General features: G+C 49.6%; 1 protein-coding gene across 2 annotated transcripts in view; it reads left to right on the plus strand.

The window, feature by feature from the left end:
- LOC102687319 (growth arrest-specific protein 2) overlaps nucleotides 1-15763 on the plus strand; it is a 51344-nt gene extending 35581 nt beyond the window's left edge. For both annotated transcript variants that reach the window (XM_069181827.1, XM_069181828.1), the window contains exon 8: nucleotides 13865-15763. In XM_069181827.1, coding sequence (XP_069037928.1) covers nucleotides 13865-14071 — 207 coding nt within the window. In that variant the 3' untranslated portion in view covers nucleotides 14072-15763. The remainder of the gene's footprint in view (nucleotides 1-13864) is intronic.
- Nucleotides 15764-16401: the final 638 nt, after the last annotated feature.

Below are 16401 nucleotides of genomic sequence, written 5' to 3' on the forward strand. Positions count from 1 at the left end.
AGGCTCCTGGGAATGTTTGCTCCCTAGGGGCTGCCGTGAATCCTGCTGGTCAAGGAATTGTAAAGGAGGGTCTGGCCGGCATATCCTCTCCTGCCCATGCAATCTGGGACATAATAATAATAATAATAATAATAATAATAATAATAATAATAATAATAATAATAATAATAATGTTGCTTTATTAGCCCTATTCAATTTCTTGCATTAGGAATTATCTTTTCGCAGACCCCAGCTTGCTCTCCATGAGACACACAGACAGGGAGAGAAGCTGGGGGTCAGAGCGCAGGGTCAGCCATTTATACAGCACCCCTGGAGCAGTTGGGGTGAAGGGTCTTGCTCAAGGGCCGAACAGAGTAGGATTCCTCTGCCATCTGTGGGATTTGCACCAGCAACCTTCCAGCCACAGAGGCAGATCCTGCGCTGTGATCCTTGCCCGCAGATCCTGAGCCCCAGAGCCACCACTCTACCCCGAAAGAAAGACGAGCCAGGCAGGCCAACTGTGCACCAGCCGAACCGCAGTGCTAGTGTACTTGTCAGCCAAAAAAGCTCTTTCAACATGTCTGGAGGAAGGTTTGGTGACCCCTTTCACTGCAGGTTTGGATCAGAATACTTGCAGAACACAGACCCCTTTCTGTAGAGATCCAGCTGTGGGGCTTGCGAACACCAGAGCACGAGAAAGGTTACAGCCGAAAGGAGGCTTTGGAGCCTATTTAGCGCCCTTTGCTCCTGGTTGGTAACTGATCCAGCCATTTCCTGAAAGCAGGGCAGTGCAGCTTTGAGGCTTGTTCCAGACTCCCACAACCCTTTGTGTATATCCGCGCCTCCTGTCCTCATTTTTCAATACACTTCCGTGTGGATTCCGCTTGTGCACCTCTGGTGCTTGCTGAAGTGTTGCTCCTGAATATACCCGACTTTTTCCATGCCCCCCAGGATCTGGAACGTTTGAATACAGGGTCCCTTTGAGTCGGTTCTTTTCTCCTGTCGAGCGAAGGGGTGTGCGCGGGGCGTTCCTTCCCATCCGAGGCTGTCCAGATATTCGTGGCAGTGCGCTGCCATCGTCTGCTCACTCGCCCCTCGAGACACCGACAGCCTCACGCCCTCTCAGACACATGCACGCGCCCCGCCAGCCACGTCCTGTCAGACTGGGCCTGTGCTCAGCCTTCACTCCGTCTGGCAGGAACTCAATGCCTGCAGTTCAACAATTACTGGCTAATGGAGCAGAAGGCCTGCCTGTCACCGCAGGGCTGGAAGACACGCTCTAAACAAGTGAGAGAGGAAGGGCACGAGCCCCTCCCCCCACAACCACCACCACCTCCATTCCTCTCCATCGCAGTACATGAACGCTACCGGCCCCTTAGCTATGAAATTGATCCCTGCTACGTCTCAATGAAATAATCAAGGGCGCGAGACAGATTATGCAGTGGCTCGGACAGGAGGGGTCACAGGTTGATTGGCGTTCCCTCAGTGCAGGTTTTCCCCTGTCCTGATCCTCTGGAGACAGACCCAGTAAGAGTCCAGCCTGATGGGACAAAAGGTGTCTTGCAGCCTGCAATGTAAAGAAACGTGTATCTGGATGTGCTCTGCAGTGTTTTGACGGGAGTGGAATAGGAGCAGTCTGGATGGGGTTTGGTCTCGGCTCTTCCAGTCCTTTTGCCATTGTAGGACCTAGATTCCTTCCAGTCCTCTTAATACAGAGTTGATCTGAAATTGTTTCCTTGATCTTGGTGCTCAAGATCACTCCAGCTAGCTAGAACAAAGACTTGCATTGCTGTGGAACAACACGGCCAAAGTTCTCTTTTCCTGGCAGCAGGCTCTTCCTCTGATTGGCCAGAGGGCAGGATGCAGACTTCCACAGGATGCAGAAGACCCCAGGTCTTCTGGTGCTTTAGATCTGACCAAATATTTTCATGACCTTCGGGAATTCATTCGTCATGAGACTTTTTTAGAACAGCATGTCGCACTGTAACGGTTTTGATTCCTATCATATTTTATTTTTAGAGATTTCGGTGGCTCTCAAAACCCCTGCGTCTGCTGCAGTATTTTATTTTCCTGACCAGGCTGCAGTGTCTGTTATTATATGCGTTGCTGTATGATGTATAAATCATATATTATGATTGGATATTTTTGCTGCTGAACCCAGCTTTCTGTTGTCTGCGTGGAGGGCACTGGAGACTTGCAGGAGCACAAATTAGTATTGATTGCTCTGCGTTAAGCTAAATTCTCGCTAAACCTGTTTGTAACGTACAGCCCCAGTGAACGGAGCTCCTGTTTCCTTTCCCTAACACTTAAGGAGTCTTGGTTGCTTAGTAACGTGCGGCAGGGATTCAGATCTTACAAAATGGAAATCATTTGTACTCGGCTCTGCTCTGTGTTCTTAAGGGATCGTGCCTTCGTAGCGAAGGTTTTAAAGAGCGCGCTGTCATGTCCACCGGCTCACAGCCCCCTGGACTGTACGTGAACGATTCAACAGGAGTCTGCTGCTGTTGAAGGTTGCTGCGGGGGGCTTGAATTGCGAGGAACGCAGAAATGACGGAAAGAGATTAATCTTCAGGGCTAAGGTGTTCGTGGGGAGGGGAGGAGAGATTGAACAGAGGTAGCGCAGGAGGCCCGGTGAGACCTTCTGCTACCACGTTGTCTTCCTCTGCCTGTGTGTGTCGGGGGTCGGGGGTGCCGGGGGCGTTGCCATGGCAGCGCTGAGGAGGGAACTCTTCTGGGATCTGTCAGGCTTTGTGCCGTGCGACTGCAGAGAGACGTCTGGGGCGTTTGCAACAGGTCGGGCAGGGAGAGTTCACTGATAGCAAGCGGAGGAGCCAGCAGGTGCTAGATGGCACGTGTGCTGTGCAAATATACTGTCGGTGCTGTGGACTCCCACACGCTGGCACGGCACCAGCAGTGGGGATGCAGAGTGATCTGCACTGCTGGCTCGAAGGGGGAAAACGGGGCCGGGCCAGGCTGGGTCTGCTTCATTGCAACTGCGTGAGACACAGGGTGTCGGGCAAGCGACTCTTGAGAACAGACACAATGCAGCTCGGAAGCACTGAATCAGCTTTTGGAATCCTCTGGTTTTGCACAAAGGGGCTGAGGGTGTCTGGAACAAGTCTTACCCAGCAAAGTCTTAGAAGCTCATACCCTGGCTTCATGGATGGGACGAGTAGATCAATTAGCTGCTAGTAAATAAACTTGATAGATAAACTTATAGGCCTGATAGGCTCTCTCTTGTCTGTTACTCTGCTTATGTTGTGATTCAGCTATGATAAGATTTATTTCCCCTTTAAGAGGAATTTTGAACTTGGCTGAAAACCTTCTTACCTCACGTAAGGACCTGCCGTTTATGAGGGTACCAGAACCCAAGACATGCGTTTGCTCTCACCATTAAGAGAGATGCTCAGAGGTTGTTGGGCTGCAATAACTCTGGCTAGATGACTGCTTTCAGGGTGCTCCTGAGCTGAGCAATTAAGCCTCTTGAAACTCTACTTCCTTCTGCAAAACACTGGTCTTCCCATTGTCTGCCTCTTCATCCTGTTGCTGTGTTAATGGAAATCAATACAGGTCCCCCTCCCACTGAGGCTGTGGGCAGGGATGCATGGTCAGACAACCCATCTGTGGATTATTAACTGCTGGTGAATAGCGAGAACAGCAACCATTCAGCTTTTCCTTAACAGTTACCTTTATAGAGAAATTTCTGTACGTCATTTTGATGTAAGGTGGCAGAACAGCAGCAGGGCATGGCAGAAAAATCTAACTATTTCAGAAAGCTTTTCAAATGAGAAGACGGGCTACATAACCAACATTACAAGATATAGAGAACGCTGCAGAAACCCTGAGATTTAATTTAATATTAGAGCGAGTTGTCCATTAGTGTTTTACAGTAAGGTGTCAGTAAAACTACAGAAATATCACTGGGCCAAAGACCTACTGCGCTGACATAACAAGGTGCACGCTGGCGCTTCACTTGAAATACTGAAACACAAGGGCCCCCTACTGGTCAAGAGTGAGAAGTACATTTTGCACTTCCTAGGAAGTACTTAAAAATGGAATTAGATATGTAGTGTACTGGCGATTTTGTCATCTGGGTTTGTATTTATTTCCTTTACAAACAAAAGGACCTACATGCATCGGTTTGATTGTTTACATTGTTGACCTGAAGAATTTCTTGCGTTACCGGCTCGTGTTCTGAGGCACTAGCTTGTGTTCATTCTTCTACTGTGAAATAAAGTACGCGGACAGCATATCGTCGTTGCAAAGCTCCAAAGTTTACTCGTGTCACGAAAGGAGAAGAACAGACATGATCTCTTCTGCCCCAGTATCGCTACCTGCTGGAGCACAAGTGAACTGCAAAGCAGAACCCTCTTCTGTCAAAGTACTTTCATATATTATGTACATTTAAGTTCAGCACACCTACGCATATTATTATTATTATTATTAGTATTATTATAGTGCTTTCATATTTACTAGCATAGATTAAAAATATATTTTGATGTCACTGCTGATGAATTAGATTCATTCAGAGGCCTCTAAATCAGGGGTCTACTGATGTCATGGACCTCTGCTGATTTCAGTGGCCTCTAAATCAGGGGTCTGCTGATGTCAGTGACCTCTGCTGATTTCAGTGACCTCTAAATCAGGGGTCTGCTGATGTCAGTGAGTTCTGCTGATTTAAAACAAATTTTCATTTCCTAAGACAACTCATAGGACGAGAGGTGATTGATAACTTCTGAGTCTTGCCGATGTTTAGAAAGGGGGAATTTCGGGGGTTCTTACTAGAACTGGGAACTCCAGGACCAGTGATGGAGATACCTGCCGTCACCCAGCTGACCTGACACAGCACCAATGTGCTGGAGGGCCTCCCTGTGAAAACACACCTACTGTATAGATGAAAAAAAGCATAACCAGGATGGGTTTATTAATAGGCTTGGTGTAAACAGTCCCCGAGTGTTTTTCATTTCAGCGTCTCTTAGCAACCAAGGACAAATGGCTAGGAATTCTGGGTAGTCCGCGGTGCCCTCCCCGACCGCACGCGACTCGCCCGATGGTTGTCCGTGTGAATGAGCGGAATCCAAGGATACTCCCAGCGCGCCCGCATCATCCCGCGCTGCGCGTGTGTGTGTGAGTGACACAAGAGGGCTTTGGGGAATTCAATAGTGGAGAGGCAGCAGCTGCTTCTCGCCTTAGCCGAGCTCGCCCTTCCAAGGTTTTAATTAAAAAATTCCAGTCAGGAGTGTTTTTCATTTCATCTTTCTTTATGTGGGTGCCTTTATGTATTTATTGCGCTTTGAGACCGCGTCTCCTAGGTTACAAGGGCTGGTGTGTATCGGCTGGCCTGGAAACTGACTTGTCCACGTTTCTGGAAACGAGAGGTCATTATGCAGGAATGAGAACTTGCAATCATAAATAAATATGTGCGCGCTGCTGCAGAGGTGGAGATCAGGTGAGGTAAGCTGATTTCAGCACAAATACCCCTCTATAAATTCTGTGTCCTAAGCAGGCAAGTCTAAAAAAAAAGATGCGCTTCGATCCAGACATTCGTTTTGGTGCAGAGCTGATGTTCTTGTTAACTTAGAGCAATTTTTGGGCTTTTAATTTGCTTTTCGCAAAAGAGCGAAAAGTAAAATCAGGGTCAGTACAGTAAATTCATGGTACCCCCTGCACATCACAAAATCTCTACCCCACAGACTTCTTCATCAGAAGTCACTACGGTGTGTGGATTCCAGCTCCTAGGAGAGGCCTGCAGGATTGAAATGCCCCAGCCAACCCATACATTCCACCCAGAAGGGCAGATTTTAATTGGAATTGTATCCACTACAGCTGAAAGCATTTTGGCACCCAGCGACGTGCTGCCTCGTGACCAGGCAGACTCGGCAGTGCAGGTGTCGGCGTGACTCAGATAACTCCGTTTTAACGCCAAACAAACCGAGGAGCTGCAGTGCCCGATCGCATAACCATGGCAACACAAAAAAAGAAGCCTGTGGATCATCTGTCAGGTGGAAACCAAAAACATTACATTTCCTGCATGTTCTAAATGTGTAAGCTTGTGACGAATTCACACCCACAAAAAAAAGTCCTTTTCTTTGTAAGTACGGATATAGACGTAGTGTTTTCTTTCAAATTATAATAAGTACCTGCTGTACCCAAGCCCACAGTGCGTCCTGTTTTGCAATTGATCGGAAGAGGAAATCTTGACATTTTTGGCCCCCTCTACTCCCCTGGATGCCCAGGGGATACAGTATCCTTCTGCAGAAGGCCTGGTGTCGGAGTAGGGGCAACCAGCATGGAGCACATTTTCCTGGAAACAGACCCCGCATTAGCACTGTGAATAGAGGATTTCCTTGCCCTCTCACTCCTGTGGTTCCCAGTGTGTGCTGGCTGGCCTGGTACAGCTCGTAATGATGTAGCTGCTCGTGAGCCAGGCTGTAAATGTAACCAGCAGCAAGCTGGAATTGGCTCGCTCGTTAAAAGAAGAAAGAGAGAGACGGGAACCTCATTATAACATCCCACACAGGCCTTTTAATAACCCTGCACTCCAGCACTCCCGAATCCACCGTGTGTAACAGCGGTCTGGCGGGCAAGACCAATTAAAAAAAAAAAAGATTTCATTCAACAAGGCACCATCAGCCAGTGAGCCATTAGTCTAGAAAAAAAAAATCATTAAGGCTTTCTCCCGGCCTTTGTTTTTACTAGGAGTCTTTACTGGGAAAGAGAGATACACCTCTCAGTTTTACCATACTGGGACTGAAACAGCGCAGGCGTCCAGTTACGGCGGGGAGCTTCTCCGTGCTGGGAGTCAGACTTCCCAGACTCTCCCAGACTTCTTTAAATCGGCCGCTTGCGCTCTCTGGAGCGGAGTTCAGTTTTCCCACTTAAACCTAGATGGCAGCCATGAAAGCCTTCCTATAGGCAGAAAGTTATTTCTCACTTGCAAAGCCACACACCACACTGTCACGATCGTTAACCCCTCCTCTTAAGGACGCTCCAGCCCTTCCTTGTTCTGTCTCATTCCCCGCACCTGTTCCTTATTCGAACCCCCTTCCAGTCCGCCTTAAAAGCCAGACGCAGACGATAATCGGGGCTCTACATTGAATCCCGTTTCGTGAGAGCCCGGGTCCTGCTGCGTCTGGCTCCGTTATGATTTTAACTTTCTGTTCCTGATCCCCCCCGCCGGTTCCGACCCGGTTCCAGTTCTTTATCCCCCGGATGGATCGCCTGGCCATGGAGTTAAGCTTCTGTCTTGGATTACCCGTTTGGACTTCTACATGGATTGTTCGCCCCGGACTCACTCCCCCTGGACACCTGCACCCCTAGGACACGCCCCCTGTCTCCATACCCTGCATGGCTTTTTCCCCAGTGTTTCCTCGCAAATCCGGATTGTGTCGTCTGCATAGGGCCCAGAAAGAACTGTCCGGGACACACGCACTGGATTGGACACATACTTAGGGCTGGAGCTCGCGCACGGTAGAAAGCTGGTTATGCTCTGAGCTTGCCGCCTCTGTGTTGATGACTAAACCAGAGCGCTCTGAGCCAGGCCTGCTGCCAGCAGGGCAAAGGAGGAGCAGTTTGCGGCGGTCTCTCCTCCTGCTGTGTGCTCATCAAGGCTGTTTCTCCTCACACGCGCTGCTTTGGAAGAGGTGTTGATTAAGTCCATGTTGCTTTTCCTTTCCTGTTCTCCACCTATTGATTTGCCCTCCTTTCATTTTCTTTTCTCTCTCTCTCCTCCTCGTATTCCCAAAGCGGCATTCAGTATAAACAGAAATCCTTGGGAAAAAAAAAGGAGAAGAAGAAAAACATTTTTGCAGGCACGCTTGTGGTGCTGATATTGCTGTCAGGCTCTTTGAAAGCCATCTGTGGGGCTAAAGTAAGATAAAGATAAGATTGCTTTATTGGCCCTATACAATTTCTTGCATTAGGAATTTCTTTTTTCACATTCCCCAGCGTGCTCTCCATGAGACACACAGACAGGGAGAGAAGCTTGGGGTCAGAGCACAGGGTCAGCCATTGTACAGCACCCCTGGAGCAGTTGGGGCCTTGCTCAGGGGCCCAACAGAGTAGGATTCCTCTGCCGGCTGCAGGATTTGAACCAGCAACCTTCCAGCCACAGGCACAGATCCTGAGCCACAGAGCCACCACTCCGCCCCTGAAACACTCTTAAAAGTGTTTCAAGTAGACTGAAACACTCTTAAAAGGTCCTGAAACGAGGTTTGAGAGCAAATTAATTTTCTGCCAGTAATGTAGTATCTCTCCAGAGGACAGCAGTCCGGGATTGAAGGCCCGGAGTGTCAGGCACCCCCATGACTTCCAGAGCCTCTTCACTAGAATATCACAGACAAGAAAAGCTGAGACAGAGACATGCAGACGTTGAGAGCAAACCTGGCATTGTTGCATGATGAGTTAAAGGGTAATACTGTTGACAGCCTGACACTGAGGGGTTGAAGGGGTTCTGCTGGTGCCTTTTATATGGAGTTGCAGTGAATCACTCCTGGAGGGCCTTGTGTTTAAAAAGAAATGCTGTGCGCTTGTCGATCTCTCTTAACTACCGCCAGCCATGTGGCAGGGCGTCAGAAGGACCTGCGGCAGAGCCTAATGAGCTGCGGGTGGTCAGGTGGTGCAGTGCAGGAGCCCCTCTCAGCCGAAATCCTGCTGCTCCTGTGCCACACTGAGCATCTCCGCGTCGGCGTCAGGCGGCCCTCCGGGGCGAAGGGTCAACATCTGAGGATATCGCCTGTGAAAAAAAGCCCGGCCGCTGACCATATAGATCCGGTTGCAAAGGCGAGATCCCGGTTTAGTATTTTCTCCTTCTCTGATGACAAAATGCTCATTCTGCTGAGCTGCTCCGAACATGCACTCCGGGGACCTTCTAGCTCCGGCTGACGCCGAGGAAATAAACGGGAGACGTAGGTATTGCCTGGGAAGCCCACAGATTGATTGCAGCCTGCGGGGCATCTTCATGAATGCGTCCTTCAGAGCTCTTGGTAAATAACAGAAATGAGGTCGAGGCCTCATTGGGCTGTAGCTGTCGGATGGGGAATGTGTGCCGCATTAGTGCCAATCTGGGGGAATGAGTGATTGCGATGCACTGGGGAGAAAGGGGCCTGGCCAGGCTCACAAGCCTCTGTGTCCTGGTGCAGTAGTGCTGACACTACATTAAGGCCTTATTAAAAATTAATAACGGGCCCCCCCCTCCCTGCCCTCCCCCAGGCAATGCAATCATTAATACCTGCCTGCAATAAGGGACAAGGATTCTTCAAATCCGGTTTCAGCAGCACTGGAAGGACATGATTGAAAAGCATTCTCCGCCAAAACCCTATTATGTCCTCAGTCAAGGAGCCGGAGGGGAGCTGTCCTTCTGCTACAACACCAGCCTGTTAATGTTCCCACGGACGGATCAGTCTAAGCACCTTATAAATGTTTTATTACATCATACGGCTGCGGAAGAGAAATGGATTCGTTCAGAAGGGAAAATAGGGACACGTATTAATGCCCTTTATTTTTAGGGTGCTTTAAAACCCCTGGACGTGTTTTCGCCCCGGAGTTGGTGCAGCTGCCATTGTGTGTGGGCCGTTATCGATAGTCTGTACGTCAACTGTCTGTCTTTCCCATCTGTCGCCACGCTAATACAGTGCTGACACCGTTACTACCTTAGTAACGGTAAGAAACAGAGAAGAGATTGAAACTGGGTCTCGTTTAACGAAAAGCCAGATCACGGGGTCCTGGAGAAGCAAGGGTGAAGGATCTTTTCATGCTTATGTATTTCAAGACAGCGTGAGAGCGTCTTGGACTGTGTTTCTGCCGTCCCAGCCAGACTTTAATGAGCAAATCCAATGAACCTGATAGCACACCTGGCCGTCCTGCACAGGTTTGTATCTGAACCTGCTGGGCTGCGGTGGACAGTCAGGCCCTCCCTCCTCTCTGCGCTGCTCTGTCCAGCACGTTGCCAGTCGCTGCTGGTCACATGCAGGTCACGACCCCCAGACCCTTGGCCCCGACCACTGGGGTATCGTCCCGTCCAGTCTGCGCCTGCCGACGTCGGCCTTGCCACACCCACAGGTGGCGGGAGGAGGGGAAAATTAAGGCACTCGTCTGTTTCTCATTCTGTAAACAGCAGTGTCGGGGGCTCGGCGACACTTGGACGGCGCCCTGAAGGCAGGCTCCTTCTCGGGCAGCTCCTGACCTCGCCGGGACTGGCCGCCACCCCGTCACGGGCGAGCAGCCGCGGCCCCTCCAGCGGGAGCGGGGCAGGCCCGGGCGCCCGGCCGGAGACGCGCCGGCTGCGCCGCGGGGTTTGTTTACACACGGCTCGGCTTCGCATGAAAATCAGGTTATTAGCACCCGGGGGCCCGTAAATCCGCTTGTTGTACTAGGGGCTTTAACGCGGGGGGTCAGCGCCCCCGGGAGGAGGAGGAGGAGGCGCGGGTGGGCGTGCCGGGCCTGACAGCGAGCGGATGGTTCCGCGGAGCCCCGCGGGAGCGCGCCCGCCGCGCCGCCTGGCTCGGAACCGCGGCGGCGTTGCCCCGCCCCCTCTCCCCACCCGGCAGCGGTTGCTATGGCAGCCAAGTCCCGGAATGTCCCGGCACAGGCTGCAGCAGGTGTAGCGGGATACTTCCGTAGGCATGAGAGGAAAACAATGTCAACACGCCCATCTCCCGATCCGAGGTCTCTGTTTATCCACATGCCTGAATATCTGTCTCCCCTCTATCACGCCATCTGCCTACTTGTCTTTTTATCTGTCTGCTTGTGTAACACAGGTATAAATATTTATTATCTCAACGTGACCACAGTGCATGGGAGGTGGAACAGTCTTCTGATTTCGTTCCAGTGACACATTTTGCATGCATCATACGTGATTAACGGTTCTTGTTTTTTTTTTTTCTCTTTACCATAGCCCTTGATTATTCTAGTACTGGGCTGCCCGGGCCTGTTTTTTTTTCCCAAAGAGTCAGCACTTTGTGTGCTGAGATCTGAGAGTCCATCTGTCACCTTGGCTGTCTCTGTCTCCCAGCCGCCCCCCCCCCTTCCCTGTGCTATCCCATCATGCCTCCCTGCACTTTTCATGTCCCTGTCTCTCCACTCCAGCTTCCTAACAAACAAGGCCGTGTCAGAGTTTTCTGCGGCTCTCGCGCATGACACCTGACCACGTCGCCGCCGTAATTACCCGCAACGTACTGTGCTTTTACTCGGGTATACCACGGAAGGCTCCCCCTTCGATTTCCTGAACTGCAGTCACTTTTCCAGCGCCAGCCTGCTCCCTCCTTGAAGACAAACAAAACGGCGTTACAAAGGGAAGCGAGCTTGTGTGAGTGTGTGTGTGTGCGTGTGTGTGCGTGCGTGAGAAGGATTAGTCCTGTTCATTCCGAAATCTCCTACTGGTGCTCAGCTGGGGTTTTGCTTTGTCCCCTGTCTTATTTTGCATAATGAGATTTTAAAGACGGCCCGATGTGCTAGGATGGCAATAATTCGCCTTTATGGAGCACGAGCACACAAAGAGAAGTGGGGGGGTATTAATATTTGATTAGGAGGTAATAAATCTAGTGGTACTTTATCCCAGAAGGAAATAAATCACACCCCAGAGCTTCAGCGGGCGGAGGGCAGCATGGCACATCCTCTGGAAGACGCCGGGTACCTCCCCTGTGAACCCCCGTTTCAAGGCAGAGGACAGCCCTGGGGCGCCCCCACGTGGGCATTGGGAGAGATTCTGAGAGTAGTGGACCTGGCCAGATGACAACCCCCTTTTTTTAACAAAATCAACTTTATTGCCCAACGTTTAGCGATCTTGCAGTGAGGACACGCTCTCACATAACTTAGGATCTCTACGAAGTTATAAAGGTTCTTAAAAAGGGGCGATTGTCCATTTTCAGTCCTTGCAAGTGGTTGCTGGGGCTGGATTTGCACAATCGGGCGGGGCGGTGGCTCTGTGGCTCAGGATCTGCGCCTGTGGCTGGAAGGTTGCTGGTTCAAATCCCGCGGCCTGCAGAGGAATCCTACTCTGTTGGGCCCCTGAGCAAGGCCCTGAACCCCAGCTGCTCCAGGGGTGCCGTATAAATGGCTGACCCTGTGCTCTGACCCCCGAGCTTCTCTCCCTGTCTGTGAGTCTCATGGAGAGCAAGCTGGGGTCTGCGAAAAGACAAATTCCTAATGTGAGAAATTTTGTATATGGCCAATAAAGTGATCTTATCTTATTAAGGAGTCCCTCCAAGCCCTACTGCTTGCTGTTGTCCATGTCTCTTTTCCCTGTCCCGGCTCTGAAACTGCTGTTGGCCAGTCCTCCGCAGGAGCTCAAAGGAACAGGCTTTTCTGCCTCAGCCCCTGTACAGGGCTCCACCATCCTTTCCAGTGCTGCTGTGCCACGGCCGTGTTGATCTTCCTCCTCCCTCTGAGTCTTGCCAGACCCTGTCCTCCAGCTCCCTTGCTCCCTGCTCTGTGTTGTGCCGGATGAGAGTGTCCCTCGCTTTCCACAGTCCTTGTTTCATGAGACACACTAGCAGCCACGGCAGGTCCTGTGTCCCCTTGTCCAGACCAGTTGGTGCCAGCCCCAGCAGGATGCACTGGTGACTGAGCTCCGCTCCCGCTCCCAGGAGCTGCACGATGTTGTCCATTCTGCCCCACGCCGTTTTGGCGAAGGGGCAACTCCAGAACATGTGGACCTGCGTCACCTCGGTGAACCACGTGTCCCGGGGGCATCGGGGGTTCCTGGTGAGCGAGTGTCTGTAGAGGACCTGTCTGGTCGCCAGCCTCTGGTGCACGGCCATCCAGTTGAGCTCCTTCAGCTTGTTGTCTAGGACCTTTGGCTGAGTCCTTTCCCAGACCTGTCTGAGAACCTGCAGCCTTTCTCCGGCAACCAGTTGCCCCCTCACCTCCTTGTACAGAGCCCTGTGGTTGGTGCAGAGCTCTGGCTGTCTCCTCGCCTCGTACCATTGACTGCACTTGACAGCGTGGGTGTAGGTCTCTGACTCTACCGCTGTGGTCCCGTGGACAAACACACATCGGGAGGGATAATAACTACAGCCTGACTTGTACTGGTACTGGTAATTGTGGCTAATCAGGTCCCACAGTGCCCGATCAAGAGGCTGCAAAAAACCACAGCTTGTGCTGTGATCGCAGGGGTTCAGAAATGTCACAGGAAAAGGCGATACTGTTACACCAGAGAGATGACGTCTTGTGCTCAGATCTGTCTGGTCTGGGGCCACACAACGAGGTCTTTTTCTCATGTTAGACACCCCTAACCCACCATAGTCCTGAAATAAAAGGCACAGTAGCACAGAAGTCAATTTACTTGGCAGTGAGCTCTTCCCCGATTGCTGTAGGGCAGCAGAGTGTTTGAACTTGTACGTGACCAGTGGTGGGTTTGAGTTCCCACTGTAGACACTGGTGTTGAACCTTGAGTGAGGTTCTCTGCCTCAGCAGCTCCAGCTGTAGGATTGGAGACCAGCAGTGCTGGGAGGTCATTGCTGTTAAAGACTGGCGTGCCATCCAGGAGGGGAGTCACATCATCTCTAATCTGTTTCACAAACCGGGATGAGCTGCTGTGGTTCAGAGATGGACTTCCACGATTGCTCACTTGGCACAGGCAGATATAAAGCTGGATCTGTGCTGGAAGACGAAAGTGCGCAGGTTCATTCCTCTCAGGCCACAGAGAGGAAAATCCACCCGCCCCAGATGGCTCTCCTCCCATGTACCGATGGCCCAGATCGCTTTCATTTTCCTGCTCCCCCTGAATGTAGCCACTGCAGGTCTAAAACTCCCTAGACTCTTACTGAAGAGTCTCCCGATAGAGTCCCCATGACCTGTAAAGAGCTCTGAGTGGAGTATCCAGAAATGCGCTATAGAACTGTAAGGAGACTATTACACCTGCCCCCCACCCCGATTTCTCCCACAGATGCTCCACAACAAGCACGTGATGGTGCGCGTCGGCGGAGGCTGGGAGACCTTCGAGAGCTACCTCCTGAAGCACGACCCCTGCCGCATGCTGCAGATCTCCCGCGTGGAGGGCAAGACCTCGCCCGTGTCCAGGTCCCCCAACATCAAGGAGCTCAGCCCCGACAGCTACCTGGTCGTGGCTGCCCACTACCGGAGCAAGAAGTGATGGCTCCCCGCTCCGCCCTGGGTCCTGCGGGCCTCCAGGCCAGCAGGGGGCGCCAGCCGCCTCTAGACAGAGACACGCTTTTAATCCTAGATCGGCCAATCAGGCCCTGGCTTTCTTGTCCCAGTCAGGCAATGATATTGCAGAACACAAAACTGGCTGAAGTAGTTCCCCTCTGGAGTAATTGTATACGTACGGGACAAAAAAACATATACACGATACAGAAAAAAGGAAATTTCGATTAGGTTATTCAATAACCTATCTATACTGAATACAATGAAGAAGTCAGTAATTATTATTTTATTGTCTTCTATATTATACTGTATCTAAAAGCAGGATGGGCTATACTTTGGAGTGAGGGCGATATAACAAAGTAAATCAGTCTGGGGCTGGAATGTTTAACTGCACATTTTTGGACAGAAAAAAAACATGGGATAAGAATACTGTATTTCTGTCTCTCAGAATCTCAGTGCCTGGGAGTGAGACTGGTAATAGGATCATATGATACATGGAATGTTTTTTTTTACATATGAATCTCTCATTTTAAATGTTGCACCCTTTAATTTAGTCATATAGACCTTAGTTTTAAAAAACAATCCTAAAAAAATCGTACTAGTGACGCTCCTCATTTTATGATATATACACATTTCTATTTTGAACTGTATTTGGTAGCTATCAGGGAATTTGCCACATTTCCCTGTATTCTTTCATGAGGGGCGACATTACTCTCTTTACAGCACTACTGTATGAAAAAGTGCATGAGAGAATATCTCAAGGTTCCCAGATCTTTTCATAGGGTTTCTTAGAAAAAACTGCAAATAATTGCGTTATTGAAAAATATGTAGTCTGTCCGTCCAGATACAGCAACAGTAATGGCTGCCTTGGTGGCCCTGTATCTTACATGCTTGAAGGAGAAGATAATTGTTGTCTTCTATCTGTGAGAATAACTGGAAACTGTATCTGCTTGTATATGAATCTGTAACCAAGCTTCAGTACAGTCTAATAGTCTGGTTGTCAATTCATAACGGGACAATTTTAGAATATTCCCTCTGAAAAGAATGTTGCACCAACCTCAATAGAACAGTAAATGGCACCAGTTCCTAACTAATGTTCTAGTTGTCATTACATCTGTTATCCACCCGGTGGCATTGTACTCTATGCAAATAATAGTTTTAACTTCATGAAGGCTTTAGAGTTTTATCTTCTATGCAATAACTCCATTGAGATTGAATGTACCTAAATACCACATGCAGCCTTATTTAAAATCTTTCACAACAGTGAAGATGGTAGACCAGAGACTGGGTTTATCTGACGAACAAATTCAAAACAAATCCTTTCAATCTGAAACAGCCGGCACACAGCGGTTTCAAGCAGAAGAAAACTGCTTGCTTACATATTTCTCCTGCAGGAAAGACAATGAAATGTGTAGGCAACATCACAGGAGTGTACATCTGCGACACAATCTACGGCAAGTTTCTTTTTAATCCGATTCTTTAGTTGTTTTTTTTTGGGGGGGGGGTTGGCTTTTTATGCAACAACAGATTGAAGATCTTCATATTAGAATTGCAAAAAAAAAAAGCCCAAGATACTGGACTTACTGTAGGTCAATGTATTTAAACTCCTGAATATATCATTGGAGAGGAAAGTGTTGTATTACAACTCAATAAATGACGTATGCAGACAAAGTTGAAAAAATGAATGTGTCCCTTGTCTTCAGTGTGTTGTTTCTGGACAGAAGCATGTTCATAAAATGACAGCCACCGTGTCCTGATTTAAGCAAATGAGTGAGGAGCCTCATTAACACAGCAGAAGGGTCTTCACATAAACGAACATTCTGTCCCATGTCTAAAGATAATGGTGCCAACAAATTCATAATGAAGTCTGATGTAACACTATGGATATACAGCCTCAGGGTTTTGCGTGGATACTGGATGTCACAGTGCAGTTCAGTGTAGCTTCGAAATAGCATACAGTTACTAAAGAGCTCCTGAATAGCGAGGACAAAGAGACACCGTGTTCTCTAGGTAATCAATTCTAAAACACAACTGCTTCCAAGGGCATCTTATAAGTCAGACACAGCCACGAACAGCCTTTTGGTTTACCATAAATGTCACGTTTAGGACGAGAGCGCAACGTTTATTTTAACGCAGAATGTAAATTTATAGGAATAATTCTAAACATCAACGCCGAATGTATATTCGGACGTCTGGCTGATTCACAGTTTCCCCCAACACCTTTTTTTTTGTCAAATAAGAACTCCTCTCCGCCAGAATTGGACCGCAGGAGTGCTGACGGGTCCCACAGTCTGTCCCCAACGTGTCCGTTTCAGAAAT

The sequence above is a fragment of the Lepisosteus oculatus genome, chromosome 21 (genome assembly GCF_040954835.1).
Source record: "Lepisosteus oculatus isolate fLepOcu1 chromosome 21, fLepOcu1.hap2, whole genome shotgun sequence".
Classification (NCBI taxonomy): Eukaryota; Metazoa; Chordata; class Actinopteri; order Semionotiformes; family Lepisosteidae; genus Lepisosteus; species Lepisosteus oculatus.